General features: G+C 41.6%; 1 protein-coding gene across 1 annotated transcript in view; it reads left to right on the top strand.

The window, feature by feature from the left end:
• Positions 1-22,149: 22,149 nt before the first annotated feature.
• Positions 22,150-25,330, top strand: part of LOC122933776 (sodium-dependent serotonin transporter-like) — a 112,797-nt gene continuing 109,616 nt past the window's right edge. Inside the window, exon 1 of the mRNA XM_044288787.1 lies at positions 22,150-22,363. Within this exon, the coding sequence (XP_044144722.1) occupies positions 22,150-22,363 (214 nt within the window). The remainder of the gene's footprint in view (positions 22,364-25,330) is intronic.

The raw sequence follows: 25,330 nt of genomic DNA, 5'->3' as shown, positions 1-25,330 counted from the left end.
CCGGACCGCACATCTGCGTTAGGCGGTCCGGAGGTGGTTAAATAAGCAACAGCTGCGATGGCTTCAGTAGACGCATCTGAGAAGATGTGGATTTCTCTCCTCCGAGTGGCTGTAAGGGATGTTGGAGTGTAACACCTTGGTATGTGAATACTGTCTAATGCATGCAAGCATTCCTTCCACAACTCCCACTTTTGTTGTTTGTCAGAGGGCAGTGGAGCATCCCAGTCAGATACAGACTCTGAGAACTGTCTTAACAGGAATTTGCCTTGTACAGTCAAAGGTGCCACAAATCCCAGGGGATCATATAGGCTGTTCGCCACTGAGTCATTTGCTAAGTCCCACCTCAGGCCCAGACTTCTCTGTACTGGTGGATTGTCTATTCCTAGATTCAAATCTCTGAATTCTGTGGCATGATCGCTGGGCTGGAAGGCTTTCATTACGGCAGCGCAGTTAGAGGCTATCTTATGTAACCTTAGACGAGACTTTGAAAGCATACCTTGTGTCCTTTTGAGCAGATCTATGGCCTCCTCCGCTGTAGGGAAGGATTTGAGTGCGTCGTCCACATAGAAGTCTCTCACGACAAAGTTTCTGGCATGTTCCCCAAATTCTGACTCACCATCTAAGGCAGCCCTACGTAGGCCATATGTAGCAACAGCAGGTGAAGGACTGTTACCAAACACGTGCACCTTCATGCGGCATTCAACCATTTCTTTGCTGGTGTCATTGTCTCTATGCCAAAGAAACCTGAGGTCGTTTCTATGATCTTGCCGCACGATAAAGCAATGGAACATTTGTTCAATGTCAGCAGTAATGGCTATTGGCTCCTTTCTGGCAATGGTAGATAGCTGAACTCACTAATATCTCCAGATATAGGCACCAGTTGCATGTGATGATCCAGTGAGGAGAATACAATGGTGAAGCTTTGATCATTTATTGATTGCTTTGCTTGGAAACAAATGCAGAGAATCAGGTATGCTAGAGGATATTAGAGGTCAAAAAGAATAGCTCTCTCACCATCTTGAAGGATTGCGACAAAGAGGAAGTACGAAGGACCTTACAGAGGATGTGATGTCACAAAAGAGGGAGGAGAGCATTGCAATGGGAATTTACATAACACACATAAATGAATTATAAGAATAACCACAGGGTGGCAGTGTTACACAACATAGTAAATGATAATATAATGCAAACACAACAATTGTAGAATACAAGAATAAAAGCTGGAACAGCACAGCAGGGCAAGGGAGAACATTGGAGCATGAAATTCTCCTATGCTCATATTAGAGGGGCTGAGTGGTGGAAGAAGGGAATAGGACAACCCCTTTAAGGTCCCTTTAACACGAGCGAGTATTCCGCGCGGGTGCATTGCGCGTGCAAGGAATCCGGACCCATTCATTTCAATGGGTCTGTGTACATGAGCGTTTGTTTTCACGCATCACTTGTGCGTTGCGTGAAAATCGCAGCATGTTCTATATTCTGCAATTTTCACGCAACGCTGGCCCCATAGAAGTGAATGGGGCTGCGTGAAAATCGCATTGTGGGGCGTGAGAGAACCGCAGGGGCTACACGCGAGGTGCACGGTGGGCCAATGAGGGGCCAATAATAATACAGTTCATCGGTTTACTCACGGTTAGCAGAAAGCCTCCCTGGGCCAGCAGCACAGTGATGAGGAAGACAGCACAAAATCCTCCGGGGCACACTCTGTGGTAGGGGAGCACCAGTCTAGATGGAGGTTGAGGTGCCCTTGATGGCAGTGGTGTTTAGGGTGCTTGTGGCGGCTGGGTCGCTTGGTGGTATTTGTCATGACGCCAGTACAGTTTATGGTGGTACAACCAGTTGTAATTAAATTGAAGAAGGAAGTAGACAGTGGTAAGCTACAACTCACAACTGTTACTGATGTTTGTTCCGGTTGCGGCATATACATCCACTTTTGTTCTTTAGAGGAATTCTGTTGATCCACTGTTAATAGGTTTGGCTGGGTTTTAACTTTGCTTCAAGGTCCCTTTTAAACCAGTGTAATTTGGTGAGGTTGCCGATAGTATTTACTGGTATGCTTAGTCCTATTGTTTCTGTATCTTCCAAGCCCTTGAACAGGTAGCTAATCTGTCTTCTATAATGTATGGTGAGGCTGCCTGTAGCTAGATTGTCCTCCACCATGTGCAAAGGTGCCCATTAAGCCTTAGATAGTGGCTGTTATCACCGATGTCTCTCTTCAGCTTGGTTTTCTTCCAGGGACGCAACACTATCCTCTGGTTGTAGGATGTAGGAACTAAGTGGATCACAGGAGGAAAACGCTCTCCTGCCCCCATACCTTGGCTCTACCTCATCAGACTTCACCCACTACTCTGTGGTGTGTAGCCTCAGCTTAACAACTCACTCTACTCCTCTCGTTCACCTCTCTCTTCCCACTAGGCCTGAACTTAGTATTTATATGGACTAAGTGCTATCCCCATCTAGTGGTGGGATGTATAAAATGCACCTAACCAGCCTATGAGCAGGGATACAACAGATGATGTAATGCAGAATGACATGCAACATGGTTACATTAATTTTGCAGTTCCCACGTGTCCTGAGTGGGACGCTGCAATCGCATCTGCAAGTAAGTGCTAAGAATTCTGTTATGGATTCTGCTACCACGGACCATAATAGAATTCTATGACGGCATAGCATGGCCAGCATAGACTTCTATTATGATGGAATGCAATACGGAAAGCCTCTTATAGGCTTCCGTGGTGCATGCTTTCATAGAATTCCGTTGTGGTCAATGGTACCGGAATCCATAACAGGATTCTTAGAAAACCCAAACCTTGTATGCTGAACTTGAAACACAAGTTTGCTCCACACTACTCATAACGCATTAGGCTACTTTCACACTAGCATCTTTTGCGGATCCGTCATGGATCTGCAAAAACGCTTCCGTTGCAATAATACAACCACATGCATCCTTCATGAACAGATCCTGTTGTATTATGTCTTATATAGCCAAGGCGGATCCGTCATGAACTCCATTGAAAGTCAATGGGGGACGGATCAGTTTTCTATTGTGTCAGAGAAAACGGATTCATCACCATTGACTTACATTGTGTGTCAGGACGGATCCGTCTCGCTCCGCATCCCAGGACGGACAGAAAAACACTGCAGGCAGCATTTTGGTGTCCGCCTCCAGAGGCGGACACCATTCAGAATGCATTAGGGCAAAACTGATTCGTTTTGGACCTTCTTGTGAGAGCCCATGACAGATCTCAGAAACAGAAAGCCAAAACGCTAGTGTGAAAGTAGCCTTAGCTAAATGTGAAAAATCATCAAGTGTGTGTTAAGTCTGCTACATCTGTGTGTGTCTGTATATATATATATATATGTATACACAGACACACACATCATATATACTGTACATATAGTACACACACACATATATACATTTACTCAGTCATTCACATATATACAGGTACATTAGACAATTAAACCTACTTTAAAACGTAACTTTTATAAAGATATATCTTTCTAAAAGTTATGTTTTAAAGTAGGTTTAATATTTTCAGTGATTTCCAGACTATATACCTACCCAAATATGCATTAATATTACTGTGAATTGTTACATTAGACAATTACACACACATATATGACATACATATGTACAGAATACAGTACAGTACACAGGCATAAGTACATATATGTAAACACACACATATTACACTGGCACACACTTACCTTCTGAGCAGGTTTCCAGGGTGAACAGTCAGGATTGATGGGAGGACATCTTCTCCTCAGCAGGCTCTCTTCCCCCCTTCCTCTGTCCCGACTGCTGCATATGGTTTATATAACAGAAGAGGAGGACTCTGCAGTGTGCCAGGACAGGGAAGAGGAGCAGAGTGGGGGAGGGGAGCACTGGGGAGGCTTCTGATGGCAGCAGCATATCCTGCTGTAGCTTCTGAAAAACGGACCTCTCCTCAGCAGTGCAGCCCCTGAGGACATGTGCAGGCTGCTGCTAGAAGCATCTCCTCATGGATTGATCGGGGCCTTGCTGGGGAGAGGGGAAAAGCCAGAGAATGGCCTGCTGAGGAGAAGCAGTGAGGGGAGCTGGAAGGCGGAGCCAGAGCCCCTGGCAAGTACTCTAGACCAAAGCTGTTGTACTAATGGTAATAAGGGGAAGGGGAATTTCCTCCACAGCCGGGCCCCCTTCCCCTACGGGCCCCATAGCAGCTGCGTGGTCTACCTCTATTAGAGGTATGCCACTGCAGACAAGGAAAGGACTGTTCTATTTGGGGCCGGCTGTTCTGTTCCGTATAATGTGGAATGCAATTTGCTGACTGAAAAACATCCAACAGTCGTGTTCATGAGCCCTTACAGTGATAAAATGCACAAACATACACGTGGCAGAATTTACTTTCACACTTGCAGTAACAGGGTCATGCAGGTTGTTCCGGCGGGGGAACGGCCTGCTGGATCCGTGCTAACGCTAGCCCACCATGCCGCAGGAAGTCCGCTGTAGTTTTTATCCAGCCGTCTTTCGGCATGTTTGCTGTGTTGAGGCCAGGCCTCCGGCCTACCCCCATTATAGTCTGGATACTGGAGTGGACTTCCGGCAGCACGGTGGGCTAGCGTAATCACGGGTCCGGCAGGCTGTTCCCCCATCAGAACAGCCTGTCGGACCTTGCTAGCACAACTGTGAAAGTAACCTTACACATACAGGTCCTTCTAAAAAAATTAGCATATTGTGATAGTTCATTATTTTCTGTAATGTACTGATAAACATTAGACTTTCATATATTTTAGATTCATTACACACCAACTGAAGTAGTTCAAGCCTTTTATTGTTTTAATATTGATGATTTTGGCATACAGCTCATGAAAACCCCAAATTCCTATCTAAAAAAATTAGCATATCATGAAAAGGTTCTTTAAACGAGCTATTAACCTAATCATCTGAATCAACTAATTAACTCTAAACACCTGCAAAAGATTCCTGAGGCTTTTAAAAACTCCCAGCCTGGTTCATGACTCAAAACCGCAATCATGGGTAAGACTGCCGACCTGACTGCTGTCCAGAAGGCCATCATTGACACCCTCAAGCAAGAGGGTAAGACACAGAAAGAAATTTCTGAACGAATAGGCTGTTCCCAGAGTGCTGTATCAAGGCACCTCAGTGGGAAGTCTGTGGGAAGGAAAAAGTGTGGCAGAAAACGCTGCACAACGAGAAGAGGTGACCGGACCCTGAGGAAGATTGTGGAGAAGGACCGATTCCAGACCTTGGGGGACCTGCGGAAGCAGTGGACTGAGTCTGGAGTAGAAACATCCAGAGCCACCATGTACAGGCGTGTGCAGGAAATGGGCTACAGGTGCCGCATTCCCCAGGTCAAGCCACTTTTGAACCAGAAACAGCGGCAGAAGCGCCTGACCTGGGCTACAGAGAAGCAGCACTGGACTGTTGCTCAGTGGTCCAAAGTACCTTTTTCGGATGAAAGCAAATTTTGCATGTCATTCGGAAATCAAGGTGCCAGAGTCTGGAGGAAGACTGGGGAGAGGGAAATGCCAAAATGCCTGAAGTCCAGTGTCAAGTACCCACAGTCAGTGATGGTCTGGGGTGCCATGTCAGCTGCTGGTAGGGTCAATGCAGCTAGCTATCAGGAGATTTTGGAGCACTTCATGCTTCCATCTGCTGAAAAGCTTTATGGAGATGAAGATTTCATTTTTCAGCACGACCTGGCACCTGCTCACAGTGCCAAAACCACTGGTAAATGGTTTACTGACCATGGTATTACTGTGCTCAATTGGCCTGCCAACTCTCCTGACCTGAACCCCATAGAGAATCTGTGGGATATTGGGAAGAGAAAGTTGAGAGACGCAAGACCCAACACTCTGGATGAGCTTAAGGCCGCTATCGAAGCATCCTGGGCCTCCATAACACCTCAGCAGTGCCACAGGCTGATTGCCTCCATGCCACGCCGCATTGAAGCAGTCATTTCTGCAAAAGGATTCCCGACCAAGTATTGAGTGCATAACTGAACAGAATTATTTGAAGGTTGACTTTTTTTGTATTAAAAACACTTTTCTTTTATTGGTCGGATGAAATATGCTAATTTTTTAAGATAGGAAATTTGGGTTTTCATGAGCTGTATGCCAAAATCATCAATATTAAAACAATAAAAGGCTTGAACTACTTCAGTTGGTGTGTAATGAATCTAATATATATGAAAGTCTAATGTTTATCAGTACATTACAGAAAATAATGAACTTTATCACAATATGCTAATTTTTTTAGAAGGACCTGTATATGGATATCCTGCACTTAAGTCAGTCTGAAACAAGACACATGCAGTGCACACCAATCACTCATTGGACACATGTGGCACACAAGACACATACATGGCTCACATGCCACTGACGCATATGCTGCACATACACCACTGATACATAGAACATATATAGCACACACCAATCACCCATAGGAAACATGCAATGCATGCATCAATACATGTATGCCTAACCGTATTAAGTGTAGCACACTTAAAGGGGCTGCCTCACTTCAACAAATGACTTTTTTCATGTAGAGAAAGTGAATACAAGGCAATTACTAATGTATTCTGATTCTCCATATTGGCTCTTTTCCTTCACAATATATACTGCACGTATCCGTGGTTTTGACCACTCTGCAATCCAGCAGTGGTGGTCATGCTTGCACATTATAGGTAAAGGTGTTGGCCTATGTGTGCTTCCAGCCTTTCCCTATAGTGTGTAAGCACGGCCACCACTGCTGGATTACATGGTGGTAATAACCACGGATACGTGCTGTGTATAATGTGATGGAAAGGAGGCAATATGGACAATCACAATACATTAGTAAGTGCATTGTATTAGCTGCATGATAAATGCCATTTACTGAAGTGAGACAAACCCTTTAACACCTTTAACCCCTTAGGGACACAGCCCTATTTCACCTTAGAACCAGGCCATTTTTTGCAAATATGACCAGTGTCACTTTAAGTGGTGATAACTTTAAAACGCTTTGACTTATCCAGGCCATTCTGAGATTGTTTTTTCGTCACATATTGTACTTCATGACACTGGTAAAATGAAGTAAAAAAAATAATTTTTTTTGCATAAAAAAATACCTAATTTATCAAAAATTGGGAAAAATTTGCAAATTTCAGTTTCTCTACTTCTGTAATACATAGTAATACCCCTAAAAATTGTGATGACTTTACATTCCCCATATGTCTACTTCATGTTTGAATTATTTTGGGAATGATATTTTATTTTTTGGGGATGTTACAAGGCTTAGAAGTTTAGAAGCAAATCTTGAAATTTTTCAGAAATTTAAAAAAAAACAATTTTTAGGGACCACTACAGGTCTGAAGTCACTTTGCGAGGCTTACATAATAGAATAGAATTCTATAAACTACACCCCTTAAGGTATTCAAAACTGATTTTACAAACTTCGGTAACCCTTTAGGTGTTGCACAAGATTTAATGGAAAATAGAGATACAGTTTCAAAATTTCACTTTTTTGACAGATTTTCCATTTTAATATTTTCTTTTCCAGTTACAAAGCAAGGGTTAACAGCCAAACAAAACTCATTAATTATGGCCCTGATTCTGTAGTTTACAGAAACAACCTATATGTGGTCGTAAACTGCTGTACGGGCACATGTCAGGGCGCAGAAGGAAAGGAATGCCATGGTTTTTGGAAGGCAGATTTTGCTGGACTGGTTTATTTACACCATGTCCCATTTGAAGCCCCCCTGATGCACCCCTAGAGTAGAAACTCCAAAAAAGTGACCCCATTTTAGAAACTACGGGATAGGGTGGCAGTTTTGTTGGTACTAGTTTAGGGTACATATGATTTTTGGTTGCTCTATATTACACTTTTTGTGCGGCAAGGTAACAAGAAACAGCTTTTTTGGCACCGTTTTTTTTTGTTATTTACAACATTCATCTGACAGGTTAGATCATGTGGTAATTTTATAGAGCAGGTTGTCACGGACACGGCGATACCTAATATGTATACAATTTTTTTTATTTATGTAAGTTTTACACAATGAATTCATTTTTAAAACAAAAAAAACAAAAAAAAAGTTTTAGTGTCTCCATAGTCTAAGAGCCATAGTTATTTCAGTTTTTGGGCGATTATCTTAAGTAGGGTCTCATTTTTTGCGGGATGAGATGATGGTTTGATTGGCACTATTTTGGGGTGCATATGACTTTTTGATTGCTTGCTATTACAGTTTTTGTGACGTAAGATGACAAAAAATGGCTTTTTTTACACAGTTTTTTTTTTTTTTACGGTGGTCATCTGAGGGGTTAGGTCATGTGATATTTTTATAGAGCCGGTCGATATGGACGCGGCGATACCTAATATGTATACTTTTTTTTTATTTATGCAAGTTTTACACAATGATTTCATTTTTGAAACCAAAAAAATCATGTTTTAGTGTTTCCATAGTCTAAGAGCCATAGTTTTTTCAGTTTTTGGGCGATTATCTTGGGTAGGGTATGATATTTGCGGTATGAGATGATGGTTTGATTGTTACAATTTTGGCGTACATGCGACTTTTTTGATCACTTTTATTACCTTTTTTGGAAAGTAAGGTGGGCAAAATTTCAATTTCATCATAGTTTTTTATTTTTTATTTTTATGGCGTTCACCGTTCGGGTAAAGTAACATGACCGTTTTATAGATCAGGTCGTTACGGACGCGGCGATACCAAACATGTAGGGAATTTAATTTTTTTAATCAGTGATAAATGTGTTTTTTGATTTTTACTTTATTTTACCCAGACCCACTTGGTTCTTGAAGAGCCAGTGGGTCTGATGTCTGTATAATACAGTACAGTACACTATATAGGGTACTGTACTGTATTTTACTTACACTTTGTCTGAACAGATCTATGCCTTTAGCACAGATCTGTTCAGAACCATGGACAGTAGGATGCCTAAGAAGGCGTCCTGTTGCCATGGGAACCTTCCCCGTCGGCTCAGTAGTGGTCAGAACTGCGCAGACGGGGAAGGGTGAGGACTGGGGGGTCGGGGGGCTGTCTGGGGGCTCTCTCCCTCTCCATCGGGGGGCTGCAAAGGCACAGCAGCCCCCCGATGGGAGAGGGAGGGAGCTCCCTGAGCTGTTAACCTTTTCCATACAGCGGTCCGTACGGACCGATGTATGGAAAGGGTTAAACGGCTGACATCGCGGCACAGATGTCAGCCGTTTATACCAGGGTGTCAGCAATGTGCAGACACCCTGGTATACCCACTAGACGCCAACGATTATTCAAGGGAAGGCGGGCGGGGGATCGCGATCCCGCCTACTGCACCGCCCGCTTCCCGCACCGCCCGCACCACCCGCAACCCTCCCCCTGCACCTCCCACCGGGCTCAAATTACTCAGGTCCTATTCCTCACAGAACAAGAAAGAAGAGATGACGGCTGCACGAACAAGTGGATTAAGGTGAGTTAAATTTTTATTTTATTTTTTTTAACCCCTCCAGCCCTATTTTACTATGCATTCTGCATTCAGAATGCTATTATTTTCCTTTATAACCATGTTATAAGGGGAAATATTACAATCTACACTACAACTAACCCAAACCTGAACTTCTGTGAAGAAGTTCCGGTCTGGTTACCACAGTCAGTGTTTTATCACGTGCGTGCAAGAATGCTAGAGCCTCCACTGATCCCCCTTCTTGAATGAGTGGCAGGTCGAGCATATGCCTTGCCTCTCCATCCATTCTCTATGGGGTCGCCAGAGATGGCAGAGTACAGCACTGGCTAATTCCCCAAAAGAATGAATGGAGCAGAAGGGCGTATATATGTAGCATGTCACACCATAAAAAGGGGGAACAGGACCCGTTCCTGGGATCAGTGGTGGTTGCAGAATCGGACTCCACTATTCATATAGTTATGCCCTATGGTGTGGAGAGGATAACTTGAAAACTTGGACAACCCCCTCCACCACTCCACCACCAGTATCTCTTTACATGACAGCAGTAGCGATGAGCAGCAGGGGTCATATTCAAATTCGCGATATTTCGCGAATATTTCGTAGAATATTCGTAGAAGATTTGCAAATTCGAATATTCGTTAGGAGTAGTGTTGATTGCAAATTTTCGTAATGAGAATTTTCGCAATGAGAATCAATGAGATCATGAAAACTCAGATCCGATGATATATTGTAACCCCCCCAGGTGTTCCCATTGTTACAGGGACGCTTGTCGGGGAGGAGTATGCCAAAGTGGAACAACTGTACAGATAAAAAAAAAAAGACGAATATTCTAGAAAACGAACATATTTGTTTTTTAGAATATTCGTGATATTCAAGAATATATAGCAATATAGCGAATATTCGAAAAAACAAATATAGAGCAATTTAGCTAATATAGTGCTATAATCTTTTTTGTCTAATAGTTGTAAATTTTTTCTCATCTGGAGTTCAGATTGGAAAAAAATTACAACTATTAAAAAAAGATTATAGCATTATATTAGCTAAATTGTTCTACATTAGTTTTTTTCGAATATTCGCTATATTGCTATATATTCTTGTTTTAGAATATTACGAATATTCAAAAAACAAATAAATAGCACTATATGGAATATATTCGTTTTTTAGACTATTCGTCTTTTTTACTTAAGCAGGGAGGAATCATGACTTCAGATGGAAAAAAAGACAAATATTCTAAAAAACTAAAATATTCGATATAGTGCTATATATTTGTTTTTCAAATATTCATAATATTCTAAAACAAGAATATATAGCAATATAGCGAATATTAGAAAAAAACTAATGTAGAACAATTTAGCTAATATAGTGCTATAATCTTTTTTTTTTTTAATTTACAACTATTAGACATAGAAGATTATAGGACTATATTGCTCTATCAGCTAAATTGCTCTATATTTGTTTTTTTTCCGAATATTCGCTATATTGCTAGATATTCTTGTTTTTGAATATTACGAATATTCTAAAAAACGAATATATTTATTTTTTAGAATATTCGTCTTTTTTTTAAAATCTGCACAGTTGTTCCACTTTGCCATACTTCTCCCCAACAAGAGTCCCCGTCACCATGGGAATGCCTGGGGGTTAGAATATACCATCGGATCGGAGTTTTCACAATATCATTGATTCTTATTACGAAAATTTGTATTCTCATTGATTCTCATTATGAAAATTCACAATCAACACTACTCCTAAAGTCAAAGATATTGCAGCCTTCTCATTGGCCCACAAGCTAGAAGCAGGAGGGGCTCATGTGTACTGATTTAAAAAAAAATGGAATATTCAAAATTACGAATATATATCACTATATTCTAAATAATCGCGAATTCTCAAAAGTGGCGATATTCGTGATAAAAATTCGCAATTCGAATATTCGTGATCAACACGAGACAGCAGTGATGCCTGTAAATAAGGAATATCATCACTGCCGCCATGTAAACTATATGTGTCAATATTGGAGAATGTGACGCACTGTGCAGAATTTTTCGGGCATAAGTCCAACCCCTTTTGCAGGTCACAACCTTTAACAAAGCCCAAGCAAAGGCGCTAGAGGAGCAACGTCAGCAAAGGGCACAAACGGAGGGTCATAACTAAAGCAGAGGCATTAGTCACCTGAGACAAGGTAATAGTGGGGATCCTAGAGCAGAAGTAACTGGAATAGAGGCAATATTAGTGGTGCATTTAGAGTGGGGGCATCTGGAGCTGGGGCACTTATGGGGGTGCACCTAAAGCAGAGGCATTAGGGTCACCTGAGGTAGGGTAATAGTGGGGATCCTGGAGCAGAGGTATTACAAGGGCAACTGGAGAAGAGGCAATATTAGGGGGGCATTAGGGGGCATCTGGAGCTGGGGCATTTATGGGGGTGCACCTAAAGCAGAGGCATTGGGGGGGGGACCTAGGGCAGAGTCCCCCCAATGCCACTCTGAACTCTGCAGAAAGAAGCACACATACACAGAAGGTACTGTGGGGCCTCCTGTACAATGTACACCAGTAGGAGGCTGCATCGCTGTGCAATACTGCCACCTAGTGGCTACAATAATTATCTCTCCTGAGAAAGGAGAAATAATTATTCCTCCATCTTATCTCTGGGCGCAGGAGACTGGGGGCCCACCGAGGAATCCTCAGTCCGAACCTGTACGGAATACCCATATATGTAAAGTGAACTCATTACCTAGAAATAGTATCATGCCAGATATTGTATAGCTAACGATTTTAGAAAAGCATAGCATACAATGACAGGCACATTTTTATGTACAGTCATGTGAAAAAATTAGGACACCCTTTGAAAGCATGTGGTTTTTTGTAACATTTTTAATAAAAGGTTATTTCATCTCCGTTTCAACAATACAGAGAGATTAAAGTAATCCGACTAAACAAAGAAAACTGAAGAAAAGTCTTTTCAAGATCTTCTGTAAATGTCATTCTACAAAAATGCCTATTCTAACTGAGGAAAAAGATAGGACACCCTTGCCCCTAATAGCGAGTGTTACCTCCTTTGGCTGAAATAACTGCAGTGAGACGGTTCTTGTAGCCATCTACCAGTCTTCGACATCGGTCTGAGGAAATTTTACCCCACTCCTCAATGCAGAACTTTTTCAGCTGTGAGATGTTTGAGGGGTTTCTTGCACGTACAGCCCTTTTCAAGTCACCCCACAGCATCTCAATGGGATTCAAATCTGGACTTTGACTTGGCCATTCCAGGACTCTCCATTTCTTCTTTTTCAGCCAATCTTTGGTTGATTTACTAGTATGTTTTGGGTCATTGTCATGTTGCATGGTCCAGTTCCGCTTCAGCTTTAATTTTCTAACTGATGGTCTCACATGTTCTTCAAGCACCTTCTGATACACAGTAGAATTCATCGTGGATTCTATGATGGTGAGCTGACCAGGTCCTGCTGCAGCAAAGCAGCCCCAAACCATGACACTTCCACCTCCATGCTTCACAGTTGGTATGAGGTTCTTTTCTTGGAATGCTGTGTTTGGTTTACGCCAAACATGTCCTCTGCTGTTGTGTCCAAATAATTCAATTTTGGACTCATCTGTCCAAAGAACATTATTCCAGAAGTCCTGGTCTTTGTCAACTTTATCTCTGGCAAATGTCAGTCTGGCCTCGATGTTTCTCTTGGAAAGCAAAGGTTTCCTCCTTGCACACCTCCCATGCAAGTTAAACTTGTACAGTCTCTTTCTGATTGTAGAGGCATGTACTTCTACATCAACAGTAGCCAGAGCCTGCTGTAGTTCTCGAGATGACACTTTAGGGTTTTTGGAGACCTCTTTTAGCATCTTGCGGTCTGCTCTTGGGGTGAACTTGCTGGGGCGACCAGTCCTGGGCATGTTGGCAGTTGTTTTGAAAGCCCTCCACTTGTAGACTATCTTCCGGACAGTGGAATGGCTGATTTCAAAATCTTTTGAGATCTTTTTAAATCCCTTCCCAGACTCATAGGCTGCTACAATCTTTTTTCTGAAGTCCTCTGACAGCTCTTTTGCTCTCACCATGGTGCTCACTCTCACTTCAACAGTCAGGAGCACACCAAACTAAATGTCTGAGGTTTAAATAGGGCAAGCCTCATTCAACATGCAGAGTAACGATCTACTAATTATGTGCACCTGGTGTGATATACCTGTGTGAGATCTGAGCCAATTTAAGAGGGAATACATGTGAGGGTGTCCTATCTTTTTCCTCAGTTAGAATAGGCATTTTTGTAGAATGACATTTACAGAAGATCTTGAAAAGACTTTTCTTCAGTTTTCTTTGTTTAGTTGGATTACTTTAATCTCTCTGTATTGTTGAAACGGAGATGAAATAACCTTTTATTAAAAATGTTACAAAAAACCACATGCTTTCAAAGGGTGTCCTAATTTTTTCACATGACTGTAAGTCCTGCTTCAGCATTACTACCACATTTTTGTACATACCTCCATCAGTAGCAGAGTGTATTACTGTACTGTGGCGGCGGCACAAAGCGCAATGACGCCGTGTGCTCCTGCACTAAGCAGGATACCAGTCCGATATCTCACGTACCATGTTCCACGGACGTGTGAATGAAGCCTAAATTGCTCAATTTGTTCTAATTCAAAGCAGAAATACAATGTGAGATTCGTTCCTTATTAACTTGGCAGTTGAAATTTAGTCCAGAGTAAAGATAGGTGTGACATATTAATCAATGCATAGACTGATCTGTTTGGCACAGAAACATTCAGATCAGTAGAAATTCTACTCTTGCTCCGTCTTTCTGCTTGCTTGGCATAAACACCCCAGGGATACTTTCCTTCAAGGAAGAAGAGTAAACAAAAACTTTTATTTATTCAAACTGACACAAAATATATGCTCATAACAAGAATTCCACTTCTATGCTCGACTAGCAGCCTTAGGGCAAGAAGTTTTCATTATACTCATGAACCTGATTTTTCATTTTAACTAAGACTTTCACGTTGTTATAGCTATATGCTCCTTTATTACGCACGCTTAGGAGAAATAATACTACAAGATTCATTTTCAGATAAATTTGTCATATAGTGTATGCATAATTCTTCTTCTTATCATCCTAGTATTATTACCCTAAACTCACCTCTAAATGACAATTTTTAAACAATGCAAATATTTGTATTGATAATATGCATTGCACATTGCATCTTTAAATAGGGTTATCCAATATAAAAAATATCCGCCCTAATGCCCGGGCCCCTTGTATGGATTACACTTATCTGCTCCTCAGCACCCGCATCGTTCCAGATCCCTGCACGGCCAATGCCGCTGCATCTCCCCGCCATTCGGATCAAAACAGCCTGTGACGGGGGAGCAGCCAATAGCAGGCCACCACAGAGACGAGCCTTGAGGCTGGTCATCGTTGCGGCCTGCTATTGGCTGCTCCTCCAGTCGCCGGATGTTTTGATCTGGGGAGGTGCCATGGTGCAGGTAAGAATAATCCGTACAAGTGGCCAGGGCATTGGGGGGTGGGGATATTTTAGATATCGGATAACCCCTTCAAGGTAAAGCTCCATCATTATTACAATTGGAGTATATACATTACATCTTTAAGGTAAAGCTCTACCATTGTTACTGCTAGAGTATATACATTACGTTTTAAGGTAAAGCCCTACCATTATTATAATCAAAGTATATTAGATATTTACTGAAATAAAAATGTCATAACTATAATACAGGTTACTCCCTTACTGGCCAACAGTAATGTGCAGATATGCAAGGAATGCAATGATATCCCACTTTCAGCAGAAAGCAGGTTGCTACCTGCAGTACAATAGTCTGTATTCTGTCAATGACTGCACATTCTGCTACCCTAAAACATCCAGTATCTGTCTACTGCAAAAACTGTAATTCATAGTTTCTCAGCTGGCAAAAAAAACACGTGCAGACAAAACAAATATGAGTGGATAATAACTAGAGATGAGCGAAGTTTTGGAGAATTCGATTCAGCTGCTTTACCGAATTTTACCCCAAAATTTGCTTTCTGACGAATTACTGACGATAGCGTGTGCAATGACAGGGAGCTGCGTTAGCGCCACCCCACGTCATTGTATCCCTCAGATGCCGGGTTCATACATGATCGATCCATCTGAGAGTAAAAACGGTGTAAAACTAACAGAAGAAAAAATGAAATCATACTAACCACCTCCATGTGCTCGTGACGGGCCGGCCGCCGCCATCTTCCTTGAAGATCTGCCGCGAAATCTCGCGTGGCTCGAGATGACATCATCATGACGGCCGGCGTGGTGACATCATACATCACCACACACGGGATTTCGGTTGAGATCTTCAATCAAGATGGCGGCGGCCAGCCTTTCACGAGCAAATGGAGGAGGTAAGTATGTTTTTTTTTTTTTTTAACTATTTAAGGTTAAATCGATTCGCTACCACGAAGCACGAGGAAATTTGGCTTTCTGGCGAATTGAATTCATCCTGAAATTCGGATCAAATTCCACTTCATTGGATTCGATTCGCTCAGCTCTAATAATAACATAAGCCAGTTTTTTTTACTGATGAACACAAGCTTTTGTTATGACACACTTTTATATTTAACCACTTAAGGACCACAGGTTTATACCCCCCTAGTGACCAGGCCCTTTTTTACAAATCGGCACTTCACAAATTTAACGGTTTATTGCTCGGTCATGCAACTTGGCACCCAAATGAATTTTACCTACTTTTCTTCTCACAAATACAGCTTTCTTCTGGTGGTATTTGATTGCTGCTAAGATTTTTCATTTTTCCGATATTAATCAAAATAGGCCGCAATTTTCTCAAAAAAAGTGTATTTTTAACTTTCTCTGGTCAAATTGTTCAAATATAATTACATTTCTATACACGTTTGTGTCAGAATTTATTGTGCTACATGTCTTTGATAAAAAAAAATCCAATAAGTATATATTTATTGGTTTGGGCAGTTATAGCGTTTACAAATTATGGTACAAAAATTTGAATTTCCGCATTTTGAAGCAGCTCTGACTTTCTGAGCACCTGTCATGTTTCTTGAAGTGCTAGAATGCCGGTGTTGTAGAAATATTAATAGTTGTAATCAGCTCGCATCAAAGTTTGTGTAAGGAAAAAGGTAAATCCCTCTTCCCTCAGCCGCAGTCAGAGAAAGACCCAGGTGTTACCATCTTGATTGAATTCTGAGCAACTCCTCTCCTCCCTGCTCAACCTGTTCCTTTTATTTACTCACAAAAGGTGTAAAAGGGGCTGGCCCAAGACAAGGATACAGGAAGTGATAACATACAGGAAGTGATGACATATCAAAGGACAGGGAGGGGCAATCAATATGGCTGGGCAAACAATGCACACACCCCATCCCTGTATAATGGAGGAGGAGTCATGTCCATTGTCTGACCAGGCAGGTGGCCGTTCACCCCCCATCACTGTCAGCATGGACCTCATTCAATACTGCTCAAAAGTGATCAGTATCTAATAAAGATCATTCTACTGGTTCTTATAGGTTTGAGATTATCTGTGAGACATTGCTACAGCTATTGTCAGTATACGGTACGAGTATACCGACAAGGCAGATATGCATGTCTTAAAAGCAGATATGTATCCAGAAAGGGATAGCGAAGCTGCAGCAGAGGTATAATATGTATCTCTCGTTATGCAGACTTCACTTCTCTAATGTGTATAGACATTTGAAGGGAAGAAGCCCAGTGCTTGCACTTAGTGCTCACAAACCAGCAAACGCCCCCCTACACACTGAGAACACGTCTCCAAGCCCATGAGAATGTTTTCATACTGACGGTTTTACCACTGGTCCCGATTCAGCCAAAGTACCCTCTGCTAGAGTGTTCTCTGGCTAAATCCGATACAGGGAGACAGATGACAATCTATAAAAACACACACACATCCTAAAATAAAATGTCCGCATAATAAAATTTCCACAACAGTAGGATAGTATAAATACCTCACAAGTGACCCCATTTTAGAAAGAAGAAACCCCAAGGTATTCCGTGAGGGGCATGGCGGGTTCCTAGAATATATTTTTTTTGGCACAAGTTAGCGGAAAATGATTTATTTATTTTTATTTTTATTTTTTCTTACAAAGTCTCATATTCCACTAACACCACATGTGTGACACTTTTTTGCAGCCTAGGTGCGCAAAGGGGCCCAAATTCTCACAAAGCGCCCCTTTCCGCTAACTTGGGACAAAAAGTTCAATCTTTCATGGACTCAATATGCCCCTCAGCGAATACCTTGGGGTGTCTTCTTTCCAAAATGGGGTCATTTGTGTTTTGTTTTGTTTTTTACTGCCCTGGCATTTGAGGGTCTCCACAATCATTACATGTATGGCCAGCATTAGGAGTTTCTGCTATTCTCCTTATATTGAGCATACGGGTAACCTCTGGGCTAAAAGAAAAAATTAACGGCACAGATTTCTTCATTCGCATCGATCAATGTGGATGAAAAAATCTGCAAAAAAAAAAAAGGAGGGGAAAGGCATCTGCCAGGACATAGGAGCTCCGCCCAACATCCAAACCCACTCAGCTCGTATGCCCTGGCAAACCCGATTTCTCCATTCACATGAATCGATGTGGATGAATAAATCATTGCCAGAATTTATTTATTTTTTATAAAAAATGTTTGCCAAAGCATATGAACACCGCCCCTCAGCTCATAAACCTCGGCAAACGTATCTTTTTTACTGCAGAGGAGAAATCTCATCTTGCAGCGCCGCATACACCGACTTTGTGTAATCTGACAGCAGCGCAATGCTTCTGTCAGAATGCACATCAGTGCTGCAGCTGGTTGATCGCTTGGTCCACCTAGAAGGTAAAAAAAAGAAAACAGGCAGAAATGCAATACATTTATTAACATTTATTAACATTAACTTTATATAACATTTGAACAGAACATTAACTTTTATGAACTTTATTGAACTTTTGAAACATTAACTTTTTTTTTTTACCTTTAGAGGACAAACCTCTCCTTCCACATGGGATAATGTGCAAAGCAAAAATCGCCCAGAAATGTGGCGAAGTAAATTATGCACTTTGTCCCAGGTGAAAGGAGAGGTTTGTGGCAGCTCTGTGTGAAAGGGCCCTAAGACCCCTGTGTGCCTGTCCTGTGTCACGCAATCCCTATACTAATAGTGTACCTGTGTGTGGTACTTGCGGAAACACTCCCCTATGCATAGGGCAGGCTGGTCAGGACAGTCAGGACAAAAAAAGGTGATGTCACGCCTTATTCCACTCCTACTACAGACACGACATCTTTTTCTTGGGGGGCGTTGAGTTGGGGTACCAGGATAGACACTCGGGAAGCCGGCGTACTACATTAGGGACTTGGGGCACGGACCCTCCTGGATATAGGATTTCCGAAATGATCTCTTCCTGGAATTTTAGGAAGGATCCTGTTCTCCCAGCCTTACTGTAGAGAATAAAACTATTATACAGAGCCAATTGAATTAAATAAACAGACACCTTATACCAGCGTCTGGTGCGGCGGGACACTAAATAGGGAGCCTACATCTGGTCATTGAAGTCCACCCCTCCTATGTGAAGGTTATGGTCGTGGACAGAGAGGGGTTTCTCAATGACTCTAGTTGCCCTTTCAATTTGCACTGTCGTGTCTGCGTGAATGGTGGACAGAAGGTAAACGTCCCTCTTGTCCCTCCACTTCACCGCAAGCAGTTCTTGGTCACACAAGGCAGCCCTCTCCCCCCGTGCAATTCGGGTATTAACGAGCCGTTGGGGGAAGCCCCGGCGACTAGGTCGCGCGGTGTCACAGCATTGAATTCCGACTAGATGTAAGTGCCGAAAGAGGGCCATTCTTGAGTAAAATTTGTCCACGTATAAGTGGTACCTCTTGTGGTGTAAGGGTGACACCAAGTCCCAGACAATCTTGCCACTGCTCCCCAGGTAGTCAGGACATCCGACCGGCTCCAGTCTTTTCCTTCATAGACCCTAAAACGATATGTATAGCCTGTGGCCCTTTCACAGAGCATATACAGTTTGACCCCATGCCAGGTGCGCTTGCTGGAGATGTACTGTTTGATGCCAAGGCGCCCGGTAAAATGTACTAGGGACTCGTCTATGCAGATGTTCTGATTGGGGGTATACGCATCTGCAAATCTGGATGAGAAATGGTTTATGAGGGGCCGAATTTTGTGGAGCCGGTCATAAGCAGGGTGGCCTTTTGGATGACAGGTTTTATTGTCAGCGAAATGCATAAAGCACATGATGACCTCAAAACGTGCCCTGGACATTGCAGCAGAGAACATGGGCATGTAATGTATTGGGTCTTTAGACCAATAGGACCGCAATACATTTTTTTTAGTTAGACCAATTCTGAGGATAATGCCCCAAAAAAAATTAAATTCGGAAACTGTGACTGGTTTCCACCGGTAAGACTGGGCATAGAAGCTTTCCGGATTGGCGGTAATATAGTCTGCGGCATATCGGTTGGTTTCTGCCACAACTAAGTCATAGAGATCCGCGGTGAAGAACAGCTCAAAAAACTGAAGGGCCGATCCTAAATGAGCTGTCTCCACGTGAACTCCAGACTGGGCGGTGAAAGGGGGCAATGAGGGTGTGGCGGAAGCAGGGGAGTGCCAATTAGAGTTTGCCAGCACCTCTGGGAGACTAAGGGCTCTATGGGCCTGTAAACGTGGTGGCTGCGATGGGGGAGTTAGTGCACGTGCCACCGTACCAGCTTGAACTGCCCTTCTGGTGCTCGCCACTTCACCAGGGAATACGGCAGTGCGGGTAGAAGGTCCAGGATGTGCTGCGCTGAGGTGACCCTAATGTACTTATATAGATCTGATTGCAATCAGTCTTGATCACTTACAGATACTATATAGTACTAGTGCTGATTAGCGATAGTGATGACACTAATCAGCGACTAATCAGTAACTGCAGTGCGGTGGGCTGGGCGCTAACTACCTGGCGGTGATGAGGGACCCTTACAGGGGGGTTATCAATGAAAGGGAGGTGACAGGGGGGTGATCAGGGAGTCTAATATGGGTGATCAGGGGTTAATAAGTGACAGAATGTGTATGCGTGGTGATTGGTGCTACTTACAGAGCTCCCTGTGACCTCTGGTGGTCGATCCAAGCAAAAGGGACCACCAGAGGAGCAGGTAGCAGGTATATCAGATGCTATTTACAAAATAGCGTCTGACATACCTCTTTGATTGGATCTTTTAAAAATCTACAGCCTGCCAGCCAATGATCGCGGCCGGCAGGGTGTAGATGAACTTCTGAACTGCGCGATCTTGTGAACGCGTGCTCCTGTAAGCGCGCGTTCACAGGAAATCTCGGGTCTCACGAGATGATGCCTTTCGGCGTTAGTTTGACCTGAGAGAGCCGACGCACTCACGCCTTTTGGTGTTAGTGTGACGGCAAGCGGTTAAAGGCTATGTACACATTTAGGGGCAATTTTTTATTTATTATTGCATTATACTCATTTTGAGATAAAAATCATTTTTCAGTTGGTCTTTATTAACAATATGGAATCCTTTTTTCTGTTCAGAGCTGACATGCTCTACTAGCTGCCTGTGGATTTTTTTGTCTTTTCTGTCAGGACTTCTTATCTGTGTTCTCTCATATTATAAACACTTATTAAAGCTCAATCCTTATCTTACTGATAAGAATGTGACTTAAAGGGGTTGTCCAACATTTGCTTTACTTTTTGTAATTTTCCAGCCTACCCTGCACTTCCTGTGGAAAAGTCCATAGTACTTGTTCCAGGTCTCCCTTTTCTGGTCTTCTAGTACAGGCAGGGGTCGTGTGCAGCCAAAGCCAAAGACTGTGTCAACGGTGACTTCCCCGAGCAACATGTGACCCAGTGACATGGGGCACATGTAACCCCGTCCCTGCCAGAAGTTTACAAGTAGAGTGGTGAACGCAGTAGAGGACTGAATGAGCTGGAACCAAGAGGGAAGGAGCAGGTAAGTAGGTGTTCCTCCATAAGACTACAGAGAGGAGCCAACATTTGTTAAAAAGCTGGAGAACCCCTTTAAATAAGTGTTTATGACCTCTTAGTAGTTTAGAGATAATACCCTTAGATGACTGGCACAAAGTGAAAGTGAAAGTCACACTGTTAGAAAAACTGTTAACCCTTTGTGACTGAACAGCTCAATATTTTTAATAAATGCCAATTGAAAATATGATTTTTAGCCAAAAATAAGTTAAGTGCAATCATAAAAAAATGGACTTTAAATGTGTACATAGCCTTTAACCTTTACTACACATACCTAACTGCTTCCTGACATCAATGGCAAGCAATTAAGTAGTTACATCAAAAGATCTGTAATTTGTCATTTTATACTTTCATGAGACCCATTATATTTCAGCAAAACAGTGATGAGTATTTTGCTTTGTCTTTCTTCTACATTTTGTAAAATAACGATTAAGTACCAAAATGTCAAGTAGTTTGATCAACCATGATTGCAAGATGTTACTGTTTTTATCAAATTGATGGTTCACATGTCACAACTAGGAAGAAGTTCAAAGTGAAAAGGCATACAGCAATTCTATCCCTTCTCCATTCACAGTGAACTATGTGCTCAGTACTGGGGATTTGCCGCTGTGAAGGTGGAGGATTCACTTTGTGTTGTACCCTCCTCCTTTCCCTCTCTCCCTCCTGTCAACAGCCTTATGAAATTCTCCCTGACTTACACTTATTCAGCTGAAACCCTGCTTGGTATATAGGAGAGGCAGCATGTCAGAGCAGAACTCCACAGCCCCTGCAGACAAGTACCCCAAACAGGATGCAGTTCCACCCAACAGTAACACTTTACCACTTTCAATTTCTCAGACGGATTCAAGGGATAAATGGAGCAAGAAGATGGACTTTCTACTCTCTGTCATTGGATTTGCAGTTGACTTGGGAAATGTGTGGAGGTTCCCATACATCTGCTATCAGAATGGTGGAGGTAGGTTATATGTTTTCTATTAGTTGCAGTCATTTTTCAATTACTGGTTGCTTGATTCCCATTAAACATTAATGAACATTTTCATAAATGAATTTCTTTTATGGAAGTTGTACAATTTAATGCAAAATCTATAATTATATATTATTAATATGATTCCCAATGATTTGCAGCTATAGTTCCTTTTAAAGTTTTAAATTCACTGTAATTATTTAGATTTCTATTCATTTTTAAGCAAACACATAAGTCATAGGTCTTGATACACTCTGAATGCATAGTAACTGGAAAGCAGAATATAATTTAAGTTTTAAACTTACAGATGTGTTTTGCCTTTCCTCTTGGTTCAAGATACCCTATGATGAGTGGTAGAAGGTGACCAGCTTGGAAACAATTTTTTTTTGCAATACCCTGTTGGGAGTGACACAAAAAATGGATAAAGCTGGTCATCGCACTCCACTCTTATTAGGATATCTTGAACCAAAATGAGGGTTAAGAAAGGACATATCTATAGGATAATGTTGGTCTCCATAATACAGTCACATTTTAACATCCATATTACAGTCGCAACAACTCTGAGTTCAATTCAGAAAAACCATAGAGAGTTTGAGTCTCATTGTTGAAATACAAGCATATTTGTTTTTGCAGGTGCATCAATTCTCAATTATTGCGTTTGCTATTGTTTCTGCCAATGAATACATTAATTTATCAATGTGTTGCATATAAAATGATTCAACTAAATAATAATGTTTCCCCATTGTGGACATTAAAATTGCTCAGATGTAAGCAATTCTGTTATTATTATACCATGGCCACATTTTAACAGAATATAATAAAATAAAATCTCAAAGTTAGTGGAAAGAAATGTATGCACTTGACATCATACAGTATACAGAAAGCTGGGTATGGAGAAAAAAAAACGTAACAGGTAAGTCTCAAAAATATATCTTGCATCTTAGGGTATGTTCATACCGCCTATCTAATTTAGCTCAGGATACAGTGTGTTTTTCGCTTCGTTTTTTACACTGTTTTGGTGCATTTTTGGGCACATTTTTGATTTTTAACCAATGGGTGTTCAATATAAAACTGCATTTTCAGCTTCAGATATTGGGGTTGATCCGCACCAAAAAGCATGCATAAAACGCACATAAAACGCACATAAAACCCACGGACTTGTACAGAGCTGTTTTTTATGCTTACCACTCATTTCAATGTGTTGATCCAGTGCTGATTCTGCCCGAAGATAGGGCATGCTGCTTCTTTTTTTCACACTTCTTTTTTCCACATGAAAATAACATGCTGTCTCCCACTGAAATGAATAGGAGGCCGTTTTCAAACTCTGTGTGAACTGGCCTTAGTGTTTTCTGAATCAAGCTTGTCATCCTGGTTATCCTGTATTAACATGAAGTTATGGCTATTGCTGTGTATGGTAAAAAAGAACTTGTACAATAGCTTTAACTTTATTTTAGGTATCCTTTATTTATGGGGATAAAAACTGACCGCTTCCAGATTCTTGTTAATCTGCTGTACTGGTAATATTAGTTCTTATGGCTTTTGGCAGTGATCCAAGGACTCATTTTATTGTATTTTTCAACAATCTACTTTGTAGTAGATATCATTAAGAGTGTTGTGGTTGTTAGTGTTTTTTTTTCTAAACTAGCCTTTGTGTACATCCATATGCAATAAGGTAAGCAGCAATCTACCTTTGCAATAATTCACAGTTACAATCTTTTCTTATTATTTGTATTGACCTTTAACGCTGAAATATAATTTGAATGTTTAAAAGCCAATGTAATACATGACGACTAATACCAATAAAAACCATTACAATAATGCATCTGCAATATAAATGACTTCTTACATATATTCATTACTTGAATGAAACATCATTTTATCTATTTTGACTCTGTTTTGTTATATTATACATTATATTAATTCCTTTATCAATTAGTCAGATCTATCTCTCTATTATCTGTCTATCTATCGATCTATCTATCTATCTATCTAGCTATCTTTTTATCTAGTTAGTTTGGCCATCTTCACTTTTCCACCCCAAGAAGCTGAACCTCCCATGCTGTAATCTGGAGTTATGTAAATTCAATGAAGGGATGCCACAGAGAATTCAAAATTTCAAACAGTTACTCTTAAATCTATTTTTTTTTAAATCTATAAACTAGTCTTTACCATGCTTTTTAGTCAGCTAATGGACACAGGATGCAGTAAAACCACAAGGACAGTAAACCCCCTGCAATGTACCCATATCCTTCCCCTGAGGGTAAGGCTACTTTCACACTTGTGGTAGCAGGGTCCGGCAGGCTGTTCTGGTAGGGGAACAGCCTGCTGGATCCGTACTAACGCTAGCCCACCGTGCCGCCAGAGGTTCACTCCGGCCCCATTCACTATAATGGGGCGGGCCGGAGGTCCGGCCGCAGCACAGCCTAACAAGCCGAGAGGCAGCCAGACAAAAACTGCATCGTTCCGGCGGGGGGAACAGCCTGCCAGACCCTGCTACCGCAAGTGTGAAAGTAGCCTTATCCATCTAATAGTAGTAAACGAGCACAAAAATACATCGAAAATACAAAATATTATTTTTATTATTAAAATGTACACTTAAATGCACATAAATACTAACTGTGAATATTTTGCATATATTAATGTTCATATATGTGCAAGAAGTTTTATTCAAAGTATAGGATTTCATTAGAAGAAGGTATGAAACAAAGAAACAGTAAATAGAAATAGATTTGTGATTCTAGTGCACACACAATGTGGTTTGAGTAGGATAGATTCTATATGATCTATTCCATGCAACCTAACAAAAAACCTAACAATATTTATGTGCATATTAAAAGGACGAGGGTTTACATCTGTGAAGTTAGAGTACAGCTCAGGGAAGAACTGTATTCTCTATAACTAACACATCTCAGGCAAAGCCCAGCATATGCATGAGCTGTCCATGGTGCTGTTCTAGCA

This window comes from Bufo gargarizans, chromosome 1 (assembly GCF_014858855.1).
Source record: "Bufo gargarizans isolate SCDJY-AF-19 chromosome 1, ASM1485885v1, whole genome shotgun sequence".
NCBI classification, from domain to species: domain Eukaryota; kingdom Metazoa; phylum Chordata; class Amphibia; order Anura; family Bufonidae; genus Bufo; species Bufo gargarizans.
Note: the sequence above shows the minus strand (reverse complement) of the source record. Positions and strands in the feature narration are given on the sequence as shown.